The sequence below is a fragment of the Coturnix japonica genome, chromosome 2 (genome assembly GCF_001577835.2).
Source record: "Coturnix japonica isolate 7356 chromosome 2, Coturnix japonica 2.1, whole genome shotgun sequence".
In the NCBI taxonomy this organism is placed as follows: Eukaryota; Metazoa; Chordata; class Aves; order Galliformes; family Phasianidae; genus Coturnix; species Coturnix japonica.
The window spans coordinates 16,289,425-16,307,045 of NC_029517.1; the positions used below are offsets into that span (position 1 = coordinate 16,289,425).

Below are 17,621 nucleotides of genomic sequence, written 5' to 3' on the forward strand. Positions count from 1 at the left end.
AGCACAACAAATTCAGAGCAAACACAGAAGTCCTATGCCAAGGGCTAGAAAGAGTTGCAGGGTATCTAATTTATTTTTAGTATTGAAGAAGAGAGCCTTTGAGTTACACTTGCTGTAAGATCGATATTTTGGCCTCAGGTTTATATTTGTTTTCATAACTATATGTGCTGCACGTTTATGTATACATGCTGAACATGAGTCTTCTCCATGTCTGCTCACACAATTTTAATGATTTGAAAAAAAATACAAGACTGTTTTTTATATATTCCAATATACCTCAGGGTATAAAAGAAGACACTCCTTGAGATAACAAATTTAGAAGATTTCATATAGTAAGGTAACTGGCAATAACAGAAGTTACATAAAATTGTTAAGACTGTCAAGATATATGATTAAAGTACAATTACTTTGTGAAATAGAATGTTCAAATGTAACATCAACTGGTGAAAGAAGGAAAGACTTCAAATGCAGTGTAATCAAACTGGAAATGTTTCATCACTAGCAATGGATCTGACAAAGGCTTCAGAACCTACCCAGATGCACTTTTACAACTTTATAGTCTCATCACCAAATAAAATCAAATGCAATGAGCTCTTATGCATTCACTTCCCATTGTCCCACCAGCCATCCCACGGTCAGTAGCTTCTATAAAACCTGGTCTCCAGAAAAACTGCTTTGCTTGAATTCTACCTCTAGTCCCTTAACCTTAGTGTTACTCTGTACTGTTGGTTTCTTTTTTGTTTTAACTTGGTACTTGTGAACAGCATAAGCCAAGCTAAGACTGATACCGTGTTCCAAACTACAACAGGTAAGCAGCCATAAACTACTCCTGAGAGCAAGTATTCAAACTGGTTAGACTTCATGTCCTGTTTTACAGGTATCAGCATCTCCACACAGAACAGGCCTACACAGACAAGTGAACTTGCTCTTGAAGTACTTTCCCCATAAGCTTAGGCTACTCCTGAGGCTCTCTGTTCCACTTACATCACACCTATGTGGCCTAGTGTACTAAAAGCCATGCAAAGACAGCGCTTCTAAACTCTGCAAAGTAGAGCACACCCTAAATAGAAGAAATGCTGAGAACCATTATGACTTGAATGTCCACAAGTAGCAATTTCTAAACCAATAATTAACAAATGGTGTTTCACATTTTCATTCTGTTCAGTTACTGCTATTTTAAATTCCTATAGCAAATAAGCCAAACAATACCTAGTAAAATGAACTTCACTATATAATAATCTAAATGAAATATATATAGTGTTATGGACACACATAAGTACCTGTAAAGTACCCACTCACATAAACAAACTCTGAACAGCCTGTCTAAAATAGAACTTCTTTTTTTAACTAGCAACTTCTTTTTTTTTTTTTTACCTACTTAAGCAGGAATGCAAAATATAGCTCTTCAAAATTGCAAATACAATCCTATTACAAACTGCAACAGAAATATATTACAGGCTTTCTAAGTAACAGTGAAGAAACGATATTAGCTTAGGTCTTTCAAAAGTACAACATTAATAATAATTTTCCTCAGTTTGACATTACTATACTGATAACTGTTTCCAGTGAAGATGGAGCCAATTCTAAGGTAAATGTAGTAGTTAACTTTTTGAACTGTTGCAAAGTCCACAAGTATGCTCCATTTTCCTGAAACTGATGTGTCACTTGACCTGTGTTAAGAAGCAGTGGTTCAAATGTGGGTCATTTGAACAAAGGGTTTCCAGACATGCAATAACCCACTCCCTCTAAGTCAGCTTTTTCTGGGACCTGAGGTTTCTCTTATCTAACTCTTTATTCTCTTAACCTTTATCCACTACCCCCTCAGCTGAATATTAATTACTAGGACAATTCACACTAGTTATCAGCAACCGTATTTTGATGTTACCTAGTACCTTTTCTCCATTATTGCAGGGTTGGTTTGGAGACCTTTTTGGTTGCTGGTTTTTACATGATACAAAGGAAATTAAGAGCTTAACTTAAGCTCTACAAGACCTGGCCAAGACCAGGCAATGACTAGTAGGCTGTCATCTGCATACACTGCACAGAGATCTGATGTGAGAATATAATGTTTCATTTGCCATCACCAGAAAGGTCAGAATATGATTTAGCTACTAATATCAAAGAAACATTCAGAGACTGCATTCCTGAATCCTGCATTTAGCAGATTCTGGAGAACATGCACACACACATTGCAGTTCTGCTCATGAAAGTTTCAATCAACAGGTATTTCTGTTTCAGCACATGCTGTGAAATATTCTGAAACATACATGCTTGCTGAGAATATCTTGCATACTAATAGGATATAACAGACATGAAGCAAAGAAAAATCATATCACTTGATCAGTAACTTTTTTTCTCCAGATTATGTTCCTCACTTTAAGGAGTTAATTGCAAGAAAGTATCCTAAACAGATCTGAATATTAATTACTTTGAGAATCCAAAAGATGTGCAATACCATCCAAGATGAAAGGGCAGCACAATTCAATTACGAAGCTAAATGGTTCATAAAACAACTTACCCACTCCTGAATGGCTTTTCTAAAATGCCACACTCTAAAAGATGAAGGCCTAAGATAAACGCCGAGGCCAATGGCAAAGTTAGATTGATTTGGCTGGGTTTTTTTTGAGGTGATGCAAGTGAGGGATGGCAAGGAACAAATGATCTAAGGATGAAGGCCGAACTTCTTTGGTTCCTTAATAACTGGTTTCAGATTCTGCTGTCCCCTGGAGCCTGCCATGCCCACTCCCCCCAGTGCATGCTTTTTATAGGGAAGACACAGCTTAAGGCATCCCCCACCTCTTCACACACTGCCGTCAGTCATTTCCCTTCACTCCAGTACAAACATCCCCCCAAAACAGATTCCTCTGATGTCGTCCCCCAAGCCCATTCCTTGGTTTATTTCTGAGAACTGAAATAACCAGTTCATGAATGTTCCTCCTGTTCTGCAAGTCAGTCAGCAATTGCTACTGCAATTATCAAGCAAACTCTGTGTACATCACAGCTCCTTTATGTTTCTCATAAATCAGTTTGCAGGTTTTTTTTCCCTTAACCTTCACTTTTACACTGCCAACTTGGTGAAGAGAGTTACTGTCACTTTTATGCCTCATTATATATCACCCTGCGTGCACCACAGCAAGTCTTAAAAGCAGGGAGAGCGAGTCTTAAAACTTCTGGAAAAGCTTTAGATTCAATGTAAAAGCATAATAATCATGCTTAACATACACAGAGCATCCCAATACTTGACAAGCCTTTAGCCTGAATCCAGATGTACAGAACAGTACTGTTGCAGAGGGAAAGTCCACAGCACGCCATCAACCACCACAGTGCCAGGTGGTAAGAGATGAGTCCAAGCAGAACAAGACAACAAAACGTCATGTACACACAAACCCACAGCCCAAAAACACTACACAGGTGAAGTAAAGCAATACTCAGTCATAAAACAGAGATTACCTTTCTCTTTTTGTTCCCTTCCATTTTCTACTGCACTAGGATGAGAGCATCTCCCTTGAGAACCCATCTGCTGACATTTAGGGTGACCTACTCTTACAGATACCTGTCACCAGCTACAATCTGAAAGCACATACACTGTCTTAGCATTCCTAGAAGAGTCGGTTTGGGTTGAGTTTTTCTTGGGTTACAGAAAAAAGACAACCAAAAAGAAGTGATCATCATTTTTCTGGATCTGTTAAGCCATACACATTTTTAAACTCTCTTTTGAGCTCTCATGGCTCAAAATACAAGAGTATTATTCCTGACGAATAAAATACTCCACGTACTGACAGATACTTCAGCTATGACTCCCCAGCTTGCACATCAAATATTCCCATGTGAATAGAACAAATGTTTTCCAACTTTGAAGTGAGAAAACATTTCTAAATACTGTTATGCTACGATGAAATACCATCATTAGAGTCTTTTTTTTTTTTTTTAACTGGGGGGGGAAGAAGAGAAGAGATAGGAGGAAGGTGACTTCCTGTCCTGCTAACAAGAATGAAAGAACACAGAACCAACAGAGTAGACAGCTAAAATAAGACTGCTATACTGTAATTTTAAAGCTCTTGTAGTATATCCTGGAAACATTATGAGAAGTCAGCATAAGTAATGAAAGTGGAAGAAGAGTTTTTAAAAAAAAATCAACTTACTTTCTCTGTAGTTACAGTAAGAGATGGAACCAAGGACGGTGAGGACTCCGACTGCTTCTTATATTTTTGCTTGTGTTTATCTTTCTCTTTATATTTCTGTAAGTTACAAAACAAAACACAATTCAGCTTCAACTTTAACATAGCCCACCTTTGTTTGGTTGTTCTTTTTTTCATTTTCTGTTTTTGTCCATGTGCAGATGTGAAAGTTTGCTTCCCATGTGCTATTTAAATAGAAATATGGAATTTGCCCTTTTGCAGTAAAGTGTGCAGGTGTCATAATGACAACAACGTACATCACAAAGTAGGATTTGAAGTTTATAACACCTCACATAAACTTGTTGAGGGAAGTTTATGTCAAGAGGATTTTGTTTTGGAGAAGAGACTATTTGTTTCAGGCTTTTTGGACCTGGAAAATAAAAAATTAAGGGTAGAAAAATGGAAGAGGGATTCAACTGCACTGCACAGTCTTTTCAATAATTCCTTTAATTTATCAATCCAAGAATTGCTATCCTGCACTGCCAAAACACAAGCAGGAAGAAAACATCAACATCAAGAAAACATCTATATCAAGATTCCTCTGTTATAAGATCTGCTGTAAGCACAATGAAGAGTTGGTTCAAAAGCCTTTCATCAGCACTAGTTACTCAGCCTTCTGTATCATCAGTGAACACATTCAGATCAACTGAACTATTTCAGTGAATCCTAAACAAGCCTTGAGAATGAAGCCATGAAATGGAAACCAAAGCCACTGCATGAGTTCATTTTATTTTCATCATTTTCCCAGGAAATTCAAACTACCCAGAAGAAATTTTTATAATTTTAGAATGATGAGGTAATGACTTTAAAATTCTTTAAGATGAAACTTTATAACAACATCAATAATGAATAGGAAACATTTAAATGAACATGTTTTGCATGTTTTACAATTTCTTCTTTTGATTCTACCATAATTTTTGTCTGAAAGGCAATGAAACATAGAGTTCTGATCAAAATAACAGCCAGGAAGACTTCAAACTATATTCTGTAATGTACTGAAACAACTTAGATAGTATTGTAGTATTCTCAATACAGAAGGATTTGTCAAGAAGAAGGAAAGAGGGATGGATACAAAATAGGGGATAAGGGAGGGGATGCGCAAGTACATAAAATAAACAACTTGAACAATCTGGAAAGAAACATGCTTTAAATCCCTAAAGCATCAGCATCACAGCAAATCTCTCTCCCAGATCCAAAATATCAACACAAAGTTTGCTAGGATAGGTTACCAAGGTGCATGCAGATGGCACTGACAGGAGTCACCAGTAGATGTTGGAACGGTACCTCACCTGAAGGCCTTTACATATGAAGATACTGACCACAGGAGGTTTGATGTTCTTAGCTCTATATTCCCTCCTCCTTTCAGGTTATACCTCCTCTAACAAATCATCCCTCCATTTTTTCCTCTTTTCTTGTTTCTTCCTTTCTAACGAAAATTCAGACATCCTACTTCTGAACGTGAATTGACTCCAGATGGAAATAACATCAAAGAAGTAGAGAAAAATTCACTTGCAGGAAAACCTTTGAAATGAATGCTCAGGTTTTACACAGGTAAGAATAAATGTTTCAACAACCTGCTGAGATGAAGAGCCTTAGCTCCCAATAATTTGACTCCTCTCAGTTTCACACTCATCTCCCCATAAAGATGCATACATAGCATAGCAAGAGTTTTAAAATATCATTCACTTCTTGATCTGGAAAAGGAGCGACAAAGTGACACCAATTCCCACAACATTCAACAAATATCAAAACTTTCGATCAAGTCAGTCTGAAAGGACACACAAACCAATCATCTTTCCCACCTACAGAATAATAAAGAAATATCTGGTCCTTCATGGCAACTCAGTGCACACTTCACTTTTTATCAGATTTGCTTCTCTGATCAGCCGTAGCCCCCAAAGACACCCATCCTGAAAGCCACTGGAAACCCACCATTCCAGAGAAGGCATTGGTATCAACTGACTGACAGCAGAGCAAATCTTCAACACAGGAAAAAAAACAAATAAACAGTCTTAACAAGGATTCTGTCTGGCAGAGTATTCCCTCTGTCACAAAAACCATGACTTCCACTGCCTGCGGTTGTCCCAATTTTTAGCACATTTTTCAAATCTAATTCCCTTAATGATTCTCGCAAGCAAAACCAGCCAAATGTCTAAACTGTTATTTTTCAGACACTATTCTTTCCTCCCTCAAATAATTACAACATATAAGAATGTCCTTTCATCAGAGTACTCTTGCTGTTCTTTTGTCACTCATGGATTTTCTGTACCATCTTTCCATCACTGAAGCTCAAAAATCCATAGCTGTCACTGTCACAACCCACATCCTTCACAAACAACTGTGTATAGCTCTTAATCCCTCACACGAGACCTGCTTGGCTCCTACTTATGACTAGTTTTTAGTAATATAACCATAACAGTTCCAGAATGAAAGATGCCCATGGTCCACACGTTCCACATTCAAGCCCTTATTTACCTTGTCTTGACAAGAACAGCCCTCACTAAGGTATCTATTATTTTATACAATATAAACCACAGCAGTTTTAATGCAGTAGCAACATTGCTACTGTCACAGTAGTAAAAAAAGACATACAAGAGATAGTTTACAAGACGAAGCAGAACATACTGACAACATTATTTAAAGCACACACATATTCATCCCTAAACAGGAAACCTGTTACTAACTGCCAATCCTTGACGCTATTACTTGTAAGACTCAAAAAGCTCACTTCAATACAGTGATCATGACAGTTTTAAGTAGCAATCAAGAACTGGCAAGAAAAACTGCCAAAAAAAAAAAATCACAGCTTCCCTTTTATACAAGAGTAGCATATAACAAACACAATGAACTCCTCCTCTTTCAGTATATAAAGTATGAGCAGCACTCCAAAAGCAATGTCTCCTGTTACATGTTGTTGGCCCACGATGTCAAAGATGAACGCTGGTGGTATGGCAATGGAGACTGAACCTTCCAACCAATATTCTGTTACATGCTGTTGCCATGTGAGAGATGGCAGCAGAGAGGCAGGATGATGGAACAATGTCTGACCTGGAAGTGCATGTGAAGCAAACAGGTGGAACTTAATGCCTTCATGCAGAAAAAAATGGCACCCACTGACATTCAGCAACATTTGGTGAGCATGTATGGAGATCAGGATATGAGGCTGTGGGTCGTGCAGTTCAGCAGTGATGACAGCAATGTGAAAGACAAGGCACGTTCTGGGCAGCCATGAGGATTTCTGTGAACACAGCACACAGGCTCTTGTTTATCACTGGCAAAAACACACAACTAATGGTGGTGACTGTGCTGAAAAATAGCGTTTTGTAGCTAAGGATTTGCAAGGACAGTCAGACTGACCAGTCTGAAGGTCTTCTAAAATGGAGTGACAGCATCAGCAGACAAAGGTAGGGCAAGTGATGCCATCTACCTGGATTTATGCAATGCCTTTCACATGGTCCCGCAACACATTCTTATTTCTAAACTGGAGAAATACGGATTCAAAGGCTGTACTATTTGGTGGATTAAGAACTGGCTCCATGGTCACAGGTTGTGATTAACAGCTCTGTGTTCAGATGGAGTCCAGTCACAACCGATATCGCACTGAGGTCTGTCATGGGACCAGTGTTCTTTTGCATCTTTCTCAAAGACATGGCTCTTAATGCTCTATACCTGCAGGCTTTCATGGCCAGGATGGATAAGGTTCTGGGCAGCCAAATCTATTGGTTGGCAACTCTGTCCACAGCAAGGGGCTGTAACCAGATCATATTTGACATCCCTCCCAATCTAAGCTACCTATTATTCTATTTATTGCCCACGTTCAGCTTCATTTATTCCTATTAAAAACCGTAAGTGTCTAAAATATATGTGACATACTATGAAATGCAACACTGTCTGCAAGGTATCTTTAAAGATACCCATAAAATATATGTTAAGAAATATGCAAATACAATGGCAAATAAAAGGGATAAGTTACATTTTCCTGGTTCAGAAAGTTTAACATTACAGTTCACTTTTAATTGCAAAACTTGGTGTCTGGGGAACAGCATGTAGGTACAACTTTTTTTTTTTTAATGAAGTACCAAGAATACCTTCTAGGAACAGTTGCAAGTCAAACAAGTCAAAGAGTCACAAGTCAAACAAAGTCAACATGAACTACTAACAATCATGGTGTAACCTGGGATCCAAAGCAAATAAGAAGAGTATCTTAAAGCACCATTTACTTCTACATCTTTCATAGCTGTTGTTACAGAATACAAATATAAGCAGACACACTGCCCAAATGGAAGCAGAATCAAGCAGTAAACTTAATGACCTATTTTTAGTATTCAGACGTTTCATATTTAAATAATTAACAACATCCGCCACATTATATTCTCAAATAAGAAATATGCACGTCACTTCAAGCTTCAGTTGATTCTTTACTGTAGTTGTTCAAAATTTACTCTCCTTTGTCTTATAATGTGGCAGAGAACCAACACCAAGGAGGTAAGCAAAGGATACTACAACACACTGAGACTGAAGAAAAAAAAGTCAAAAATCACAGTCAGTCCAATAACACCTTTACTTCAAGTATTAGAAAACTACTGATGTAACTAAAGTAAATAATGTCATAATAATGAATAAAATATTAAGACTTAATAATATAAGAAGTATATAATGGCTATCTTTAACTGAAAGTATTTTGATCCCCACAGGGTAAGGATGCAATATGGAGAAGCAATGTGATCTTTCTCAAAAAAGTCTTTTGATGAGTGTGGAAAGAACTTACTACAAAAGTCAAAGTGAAATTGTTTCTCAAAAGAATATAAAAGAGCAGCTGAGGCTCCTCTATGCTCTTCTCTCAAGCCCCTCTCTGCACCATTAAACCTTAACAGACACAGATTGTTCTTCTTTAAAGAAAAAATAAATAAATAGAGTTTACTATAAGGAGAATTTCTCAATTTTGCTAGCCATAGATTTTTGCTTGCACAGTTTACTGCAGTAAAGAGTTTTACATTTCCCTGTTCTGGCCCAAAGCACTTCTGGTGCAGACTTTTGGTTGTTTCAGTTGCTAAGAACTAATAAACACAAAAAGCTTCCTGAATTTTCTACAAGTACCACAAAACATTTCCATGACACCATTTCCATGGTTGATCTCAGATGTTCAAAAATCCTGCTTTAGTTCTTTCCAAAGACAAAGCTACCAGGAACATCACCAAAATAAGGTGTTCTTCCACAGCTTCCTGTTCTCCAAGTTTTTCCCCAAAAACCTTGAGGTAAACACTTGGGCAGTGTAAAAAGGGGAATTATAGTGGAATGTCAAAGCAAGATACTACTGATCCTACTTACAGGGCACACGGACTCATCTCTAATCACTTCTAAATAACATCTCCCCGTAACAACTAAGCATTTTTAGTGCTGCAGTAATCAGAGAGTAACTAAGCTATTTATTCTGTAGTTTCTAATTGTTCATTACAATTAAATTATACCTAAGCTTTTCAGTTGTTTTTTATTGTTATATCTTTATGCATTAATTGCACAGTGCCCAAATGAGACTATTTATTCTGAAGAACAAAATCCTTTCAACTCAGTATTTGTTTACAAAAATGGCAGCTATCCATACCAATATTATATCCAAACTAAATGTCCTCTCTTGCAGTTAGAAACCATTCCCCTCTATCCCACCACAACAGACCCTGCTAAAGAGTCTGTTCTTACAGCCCCCTGTAGATAATGAAAGGCTGCTCTCAGCCCTCCCTGGAGCCTTCTCTTCTCCAGGCTGAATAGCCCCAGCTCTCTCAGCCTGTTCTCACAGGGGAGGTGTTCCATCCCTGCGATCATTTTTGTGGCTCTCCTCTGGACATGTTCCAACTGGACCACATCTCTCCTGTACTGAGGCCTCTGCAGGTGAGGTCTCACAGTGCTGAGTACAGGGGCAGGGTCACCTCCCTTGACCTGCTGATTGCACTTCTCTTGCTGCATCCCAGGACGCAGTTGGTTTTCTAGGCTGCAGGGCCATATTGCTGGTTGAAATTTCCAAAATACAAACGTAAAAGATAGTATGAAAACAACCTCCCAAAAACTATATAGAAATAAAAATACAAACATTTACTCTGAGAATAATCAAGACTCCGAATGAATTTGCAGAAGAGAAAATTAAAAAAGTCACCCTAAATAGTTACCCTTCTCCTCCAAGATGTAGTGTATCACATATGCAGTACAATAAAACAAGCCATCATGTGGAGATGGTAATCCATTTTATGCATGAGCCTCTGTACTGGAACCATGAGATCACAGACTGAGCCAGCAATTAAGCACCTGGTGAAGGGACATGACCAGCCCTGGGAGCACAGGTGAAAGCAATTCACCTGTATGACTGGAAGGGGCGGACCGAGGGTCTACCCTTCTCTAACTGTATTTAAGGGCTCGCAGCTGCAAGAGAAATACCTCCTTTGGCGTGTTTGGTGAGCCCTGGTCCTCAGAAAGGGGTAAGTGATTCCTTTTTTTATTACTGGATTGTAAGCTCTGCCTTTCTTGAGCAATCAGAAACTCATTTCAAGCAGCTATATATACTATTGCTTATCTTTACAGCCTTTCATACCAAATGTGCCTCACTGACCAATATTTTGCAAAGCATGGATCATTTGTTAACTATTAAGCATGTCAGATGGAATTCCAGAACAAAAGCCCACAGTCATGAAAATTTAAGTGATTTACAAATTCTGAAAATTGCAACTCTTTTCTACCAGGTAATGAATTATACCATCAATTAATTTAAACAGCACCTTATGATACAACTCATAAAGCAAATTAAGTTTGATTATATGAAGATGCCATAATATAACCTGAGAACCTCTAAGCATCAATCCAGAACAACTTCATTTAACAGTATTGCTTTACCTGGTATTACAGGTCATGCAGTCTTCTGGAGTAATATGTTTCAGTTTGTGAAAGGTAGAAAAACTTTTAAAACCCTATTCATTTCAAACATCATAATTAAAGAAAAAGGTCAAAAATTTCAATGGCAAAACACATCAATTTCAAGAAGAGCTCATTACAAGAGAAGCCCAGCAGTTAGCAAACAAACTGAATATACATAGGTGTTCTCAAACTATTTCATAGCTGTATTTCAGGCCATAATATCTCCAATCAAAGTGACTTTTTTTGTTCTGGTCAGACACATGAAACGACTCGGTTTCAACTTTAACTTCAAGGTTTTGTCAATTTGAATAAAAATCCGTGTATGTATTTTTACGAAGCATGACCTGCAATGCAGCAACAGTGGAAAATTAAGCAAATTAAAGAAAAAGTAAAGTGAATACTAGTAGACTCTTAACCTGAAAGTAATCCTGTAGTGTCATTCAGTTTTTTTTTTTTCCTTCCATGCCCATACTGCTAAGAAAAAAAACAGCCAAGAACCCATACTTTTGTTACTTTCAGTCAAATTTTGATTGAGGTACTACTGCATCACAATGCACATACTCCTTCAGCACCAGATGAAAACAGAACTATTCAGCACTACTATTAACCAGACATAAAGATATCTTTACAAAAGACAGTCCTGGAACATTGAAAACCAACACCCATCCAGAGTGGAAGTAAGCTTGAAAACAAAGCCAATGTTAAGGAGCCCTGAAGACAGATATTTCTTATTAAATGTCACTGGAAGTATAGCTACTCCAAGTAATACACACTTTTTCAGTAGATATTGTTTCTTCAATTTGTATGCTTTTGGAAAAATACAACATTAAGTCCATCCCTACTCACAGAAAAGTCTATTAAGTTGTACAGGATAAAGTGCAGTAAAAATGTAAAATAATCCTCAAAAATTTAAAATTCATTTTTAAAAACATATGAAGTTAAATTCTTGTAAGAACTCATCAATGACAGAAAGTTAGCAATTGGTTTGCTACCTCTGTACCCTCACATGAAAATTCCAGGTGAATTACCAGGTATTTTGCTGCAACAGTGGATCTAATCACCAGTACCATTAAAATGTGTCAAGAGGAGGCGTAAGACCCCCAATAGGGAAAAACATGCAACATACAAACATGATGAACTAGATGCTGATTACTCAGACGCTTGCTGAATAATCTACTCCCCTTTACTCTTTCCCTCCTAGTTACAACTACTATATGAAAAAGAAAAATCTCTAACAGAAAAACTAAGGCAAAAGAAGCTGCATGAAAACAGCCTTCCCAACAGACATGTTTCAGTGTGTATCCCAAAACTACCCATAAAGAAACAGAAAAAAGGCATGCAAACAACCACACCAAAGGTGCTTCTTGACTGGACCCTAGAACCTCTAGCTCATCACCTGTGTTAGCCAGTGCTTCAGGAACAAGATTTCCCTCATGCTTTTCAGAAAAAGTTAAGGTAAATGTTTATCAGAAAGCTCTACTACTAAGCAGATGTGCCACATAATTAGCAACGACAAATCCACTTACTTTTTTCTCCTTCTCATGATGTTTATCCTGAGAGTGAGAGGAAGAATCACTTAAACTTTGATCATATGACCTATTAGATCCCCGTTTGCTCTTTTTCTAAAAAGAGAAAACATATTTATGGATATACAAAAGGAATCAATTGAATAAATAAAAATAGAAAGCATTTCAACTGATAAAATGCCTTACTGCTTGAAGAAAAAAACTTCAGTTACTGAAAGCCTGACAAATAACTAACACTGGTAAAATTAATAAGACTACTGAATGTACAGCCAGAAAATGTCTGTCCTTTCACTGACTTTCATACCTCCCAGACAAAATGTTTTTTACCCAAAGAAAAAGAGATATACCATCTTCTAAAGTTTAAAAGATTTTCATGTATTTCCATTACGTTCAAGAGCCTATTCTGAAGCCACATATTTATACTAGCCAGTGTCCAAAAAGTGTATGTCACTGTATTACAACTGTACATATTATAGCTCATAACTGAGTTGTATAAACAACTTAAATCAGTGATTTTCCAAGTAGTTATACAACATTCATCATTTTCAGTAACAGATAACAAATACTTGTATTTATCAGCCATCAACACTCCCAATATCTCTGAAGAAACATTAGAACACGAGCATGATCTTTCCAGCCTTTACTGTTCTTACAATGGCAAGCTATCAAGTCAAATACAATGCTGTGTCTTTACTGTTACCTCGTGTTTCAAATAGTCATGCAAGTTCTCAAACACAGTTGCACTGACACATTGAAATCAAACGTATAAAAGTGTAGAGCTTGCTTTCACTGACAAGTAATGCATAATTTTTGTTCTTTTCATATATTTAGCTCAAGATTTAAATTAAAAAAACAAAGAAAACAGATTAATTCAAGTCTAGAAGGCCCTGACTTATCTTCATTATGAAATAAATTCATCAGTATTCTGAGAGCTAACCTCCCTGAGCTTATATTCTACAAATCTAAATGGACACATTGGCCCTGTTTTTACTTCACTGCAACATGACTAAGTCTCCAAAATACTCAGCTTTTCAGCAGTGAGAACAAGTAACCTACGAGTTTCACCATATTTACAGCAACATATGAATTTCAGCCCATATTTTAATTTTCATATGTCAATGATTGTAAATAATGTTTTTAAAATATCGCTAAAACACTTAAGGCAGCTTGCCCAGAGAGGTGGCAGAAGCCCCGTCCTTGGAGACACTCAAGTTCAGACCAGACAGGGCTCTGAGCACCTGAACTAGCTATAGGTGCCCTTGTTTGTGCAGGGGAGTTGGGCTAGATGGCCTTTAAGGGTGCCTTCCAACTCCAATGATTCTAATTCTTTAAGTCCATCCATGTACACATATATCTGGAACTGCCAAACGGGTGTTAAAGGGAAAGCTGAAAGAACAATAGCAAATCAGAATGACAGACGGAGAAAGAACTGGAAGCCTTCTTTATAATCCAATATACAGAATAACAAGGAAAAAGTATTTTCAGCTACTAATTACAAAAAATACAAATACAAACTAGATGTGTGTTATTTCTTTATTTTTTGGAAAATAAATGAAAACATTTCTATCTGGAGTCAAAAGCTACCAAAAAAAAATCTACTTTTTGAGCCACAGGAAAATATTCTCTCTACTGTTAGTAGCAATTCAGAGTGAAAAAATAAGTTAGTGTCGTTAATGTACAGAATTTAACCATTACTTACCAGCTTACTAAAATGGTATTTACAGTAGCCACAGTATTGGACATTATCTGCACCATTGCCTTCTTCTTCACAAAGAAGTCCTGCAAACTGTGCACTAGAAACAAACCAAACAATATTCAAGACAAGCAAATACCAACCTGCACCAAAGTAACACAGTTGATAATATATGGATGCTTGTTTCTGTGTTTAATTAGAGGAGGTTTCCAAACAAGTGACTTCTAACAGCATGCCAGCATCTAACCCACCTCGGTAACCCAATGAAAACCCTGTGGTTACTTACAGCTGATGACTTTCTCCTAGAACTACCAGCCATTCAAATAAATGTGTAGCTTGCAAAATTTGAGTTACTTTCACAAATAAACAAAGCAGTTAGTGATGATTATTAGCTCAAAGTGAAGTCAAAATAATGTACAGAAATAACTGGTTGTTTTTTGCTTTGTTTTTAAACAAAACCATAGTGTGGATCCAAAGAAGAAATTCCTCTAGTTGCATATATCCTTCTCTGTTCTACCAAGAAAATTACTTTTTTTTTTTTTTTAAATAATCTTCAATGACATAATAAATCTAACCATATTTCATTGGTTTAAAAGACTGTGGCAGGTTAATTCCTTTTAAAAGAAGAAAATGACTTACAGTGTCACTTTGTCTGGGCTAATATTACCTTATTCAACTACATTTTTCAAATCAAATTTGCTTTTCACCATTAGTAAAGTTGATTTATTTTCTATATCAAAACCAACCTAAATATTGAAAAACCAAGTCATTCGGCTTCATTTTCTACATCATTTTCATTAGCATAATAATACAGTGTTACAGACAAAGTGATGCAAGGAGGTATGTAAATGGAAAAACAACATACATGGCAGCTTATTATCACTGTTTTTAAAAATCACTTTCCCCTAATTTATATATCACATTCTTGTGCAACCCAGAAATACTGTCTACTAAATACATGCACACCTACAGCAAATGCCAGCTGTAAGCAAACATCTGTCATTCTAAGCTTGTCATACAAAAACAGGTGGACTCCTGCTCTTTTTTCTTTAGACATTCATTTTGTTAACACAGAACTGACACAGCTTGATCTGGATCTCTATTTTCTGTAGTTTTCACATTTTTCTTCCATGTCATAAATATTACAGAAGCCACTCACTATCCTCAATACTATACCAATATAGTGCTCTCTGGTTGGATATCATCTTTTGGTACATATCTGTTCACAATGAAACAATTCTAATAACTGGCAGGATTAAAAATGGTATATATTTCTATTCTGAATGTGATTCTCATGTTCTTTTTACATTCACTGATAACAAGATTTTGGAAGAAAGAGATGAGAGATGAAAAGGACTCTTCTTTCAAACAATTGGATGCAGACATTTTTTTCACATCCATAAGCAACTTCTCGAGATGGTATGCAAGTTTTCAGGAGCAAAGGCTGTTTTCACCATGAAACCAAACTTGACATTGATTACATCCAATAAAAAATTAGCCAGTTATTGAAGAAGACTTCAACATCCCTCCACATAGCTAAGCAAGAAGGCGCAAAACCAAAAAACAACAGAAACCACACAGCACAGGGGACCCCACCTCTGCAAATCAGGATGTGCAGAACTGCAATGAAATCAGTCCTTAATCTGAACAAGACATTCAAAGTAACTCTTGATTACACTGAGGAAAATACTTATAAGTAGGTGTGGAAATATCTTTTCTTAGGCTGAGCTTCTATACAGAAATGATGGAAGTACAACAGGGCACTCATAAAACTGATGAGTAAATCTACAGCTAACATACCTAGATAATCTGTTAAATCTGCTATTACAAAATAGCTTCAGCTGAATTTGAGAGAGTAAATATCCTCCAGAAATTCTGAGGTGGAAATCCCTTTGCCTCATCTCATTTGCTGATATGTGTTGTCATCTAATACAGTCTCTTTTAGAAACCCATAAAACGAGACAAGCATCTTCTGAATGCTTGCCAACTACAATAGCTTGAAGTAGAATGAATCACACAGATATGGCTGTTTTTTCTCCAGCAGCAACAGAGGAAACCTAAACAAATAGTTCAGGATAGATGTGTACCATTTACATAATGCTAGTGAGGTGAACTACTCCAAATGTTTGAAAACCAAAATTAGTTACTTTACTGCACTCTTAATGCATAATATTTCAACACTTTTTCCTACTGTTTTATGAAAAGCAAATATCAGATCACCGCATCAGTGATTCAAATTCCTGCCCATTCCTGTATCCTATATAACATCTTAAGAAGATAGGACGAGAAACACTAAACCTTACTCACAGGAGCACAAAGTACTTAATACAATACGAAGCAGTATTATCAGCCTACTTCTACAGATCCCAGCAGTGTATATGATACCACTGCCATACAGTCAGTAAACTCTAATAAAGTAAGTAGTTAAGTATTTCTACACAAAACACTTCACTGCATTTCTTCAGCCCAAAACATTCTAATTAAAGCACTTATCCATTTTACAGTATAGAGCTGACTCTCTGGAAAATTCTTTTAGATATGTTAGTAAAATATACTTACCACGTTACATGAAAAGCTTGTCGACATCCATGTTTATTACACGTCATGCACGCACCAGTGGCTGCCTTACTTTCTCTGCCTTGTTCATCACAGATATAGCATGTCTATCAAAGAGAAAATATTTAATAGGATGAAAAGCAAACCAATAAGTTATGTGTCACAGGAAATTCTAAGATGAGAAGTGTTGGATTGTGCAGCTAACCTTATATAATAACTTCTTTATAAAGAAGTCTAATTATACTTGTTTGCAAAAGAAGATTATGTGGGAGATACATAACACTTCATCAGTGCTAAAGCAGTACAAATACTAATTTATTTAAATTCTATACTGCTACTCAACCAGCCAAAATGGTTAAACAACCAAAGGCTAATAGCATTAGGCTTTGGGATTTTCCTGGCTTTCAAGTTTGCATTTATGTCTTTTTAAGTTGCAATCATTTTGACAGTCATTTAACAGTACTCGTAGCAACGATTCAGAAACATCAAACCAGACTGAGTGCCTACCAGTATTAGATACCATAAGGTATATATGCATATATCTACACAAACTACCAACAGAAAAGCTGCAAGCTTAAAATTTTACGTGCAGTTTTGGTGTAAAAAATTTTCAGAAGTCTCATAGCATGCTTCAATACCCATATGACATTCAGTTACCTTCAACTAAACATTGTGTTTAACAGAGTTCTGCTTTGATTTCAGACAGCGCCAGAAGCATCTTAGAAAGTAATCAAGTAAGAACTCTCCATAAACAAAGTTTAAATTAAT

At 36.7% G+C, this 17,621-nt stretch overlaps 1 protein-coding gene across 6 annotated transcripts in view; it reads right to left on the reverse strand.

The window, feature by feature from the left end:
• Nucleotides 1–17,621, reverse strand: part of MLLT10 (MLLT10 histone lysine methyltransferase DOT1L cofactor) — a 107,326-nt gene that overhangs the window by 56,257 nt on the left and 33,448 nt on the right. For 5 of the 6 annotated variants that reach the window (XM_015853306.2, XM_015853308.2, XM_015853310.2 and 2 more), the window contains 4 exons: nt 16,857–16,960; nt 14,304–14,397; nt 12,605–12,700; nt 4,143–4,238 (listed from right to left, as the gene is read on the reverse strand). In XM_015853306.2, the coding sequence (XP_015708792.2) occupies nt 4,143–4,238; nt 12,605–12,700; nt 14,304–14,397; nt 16,857–16,960 (390 nt within the window). The remainder of the gene's footprint in view (nt 1–4,142; nt 4,239–12,604; nt 12,701–14,303; nt 14,398–16,856; nt 16,961–17,621) is intronic. The other variant, XM_015853309.2, reaches the window with a different exon arrangement.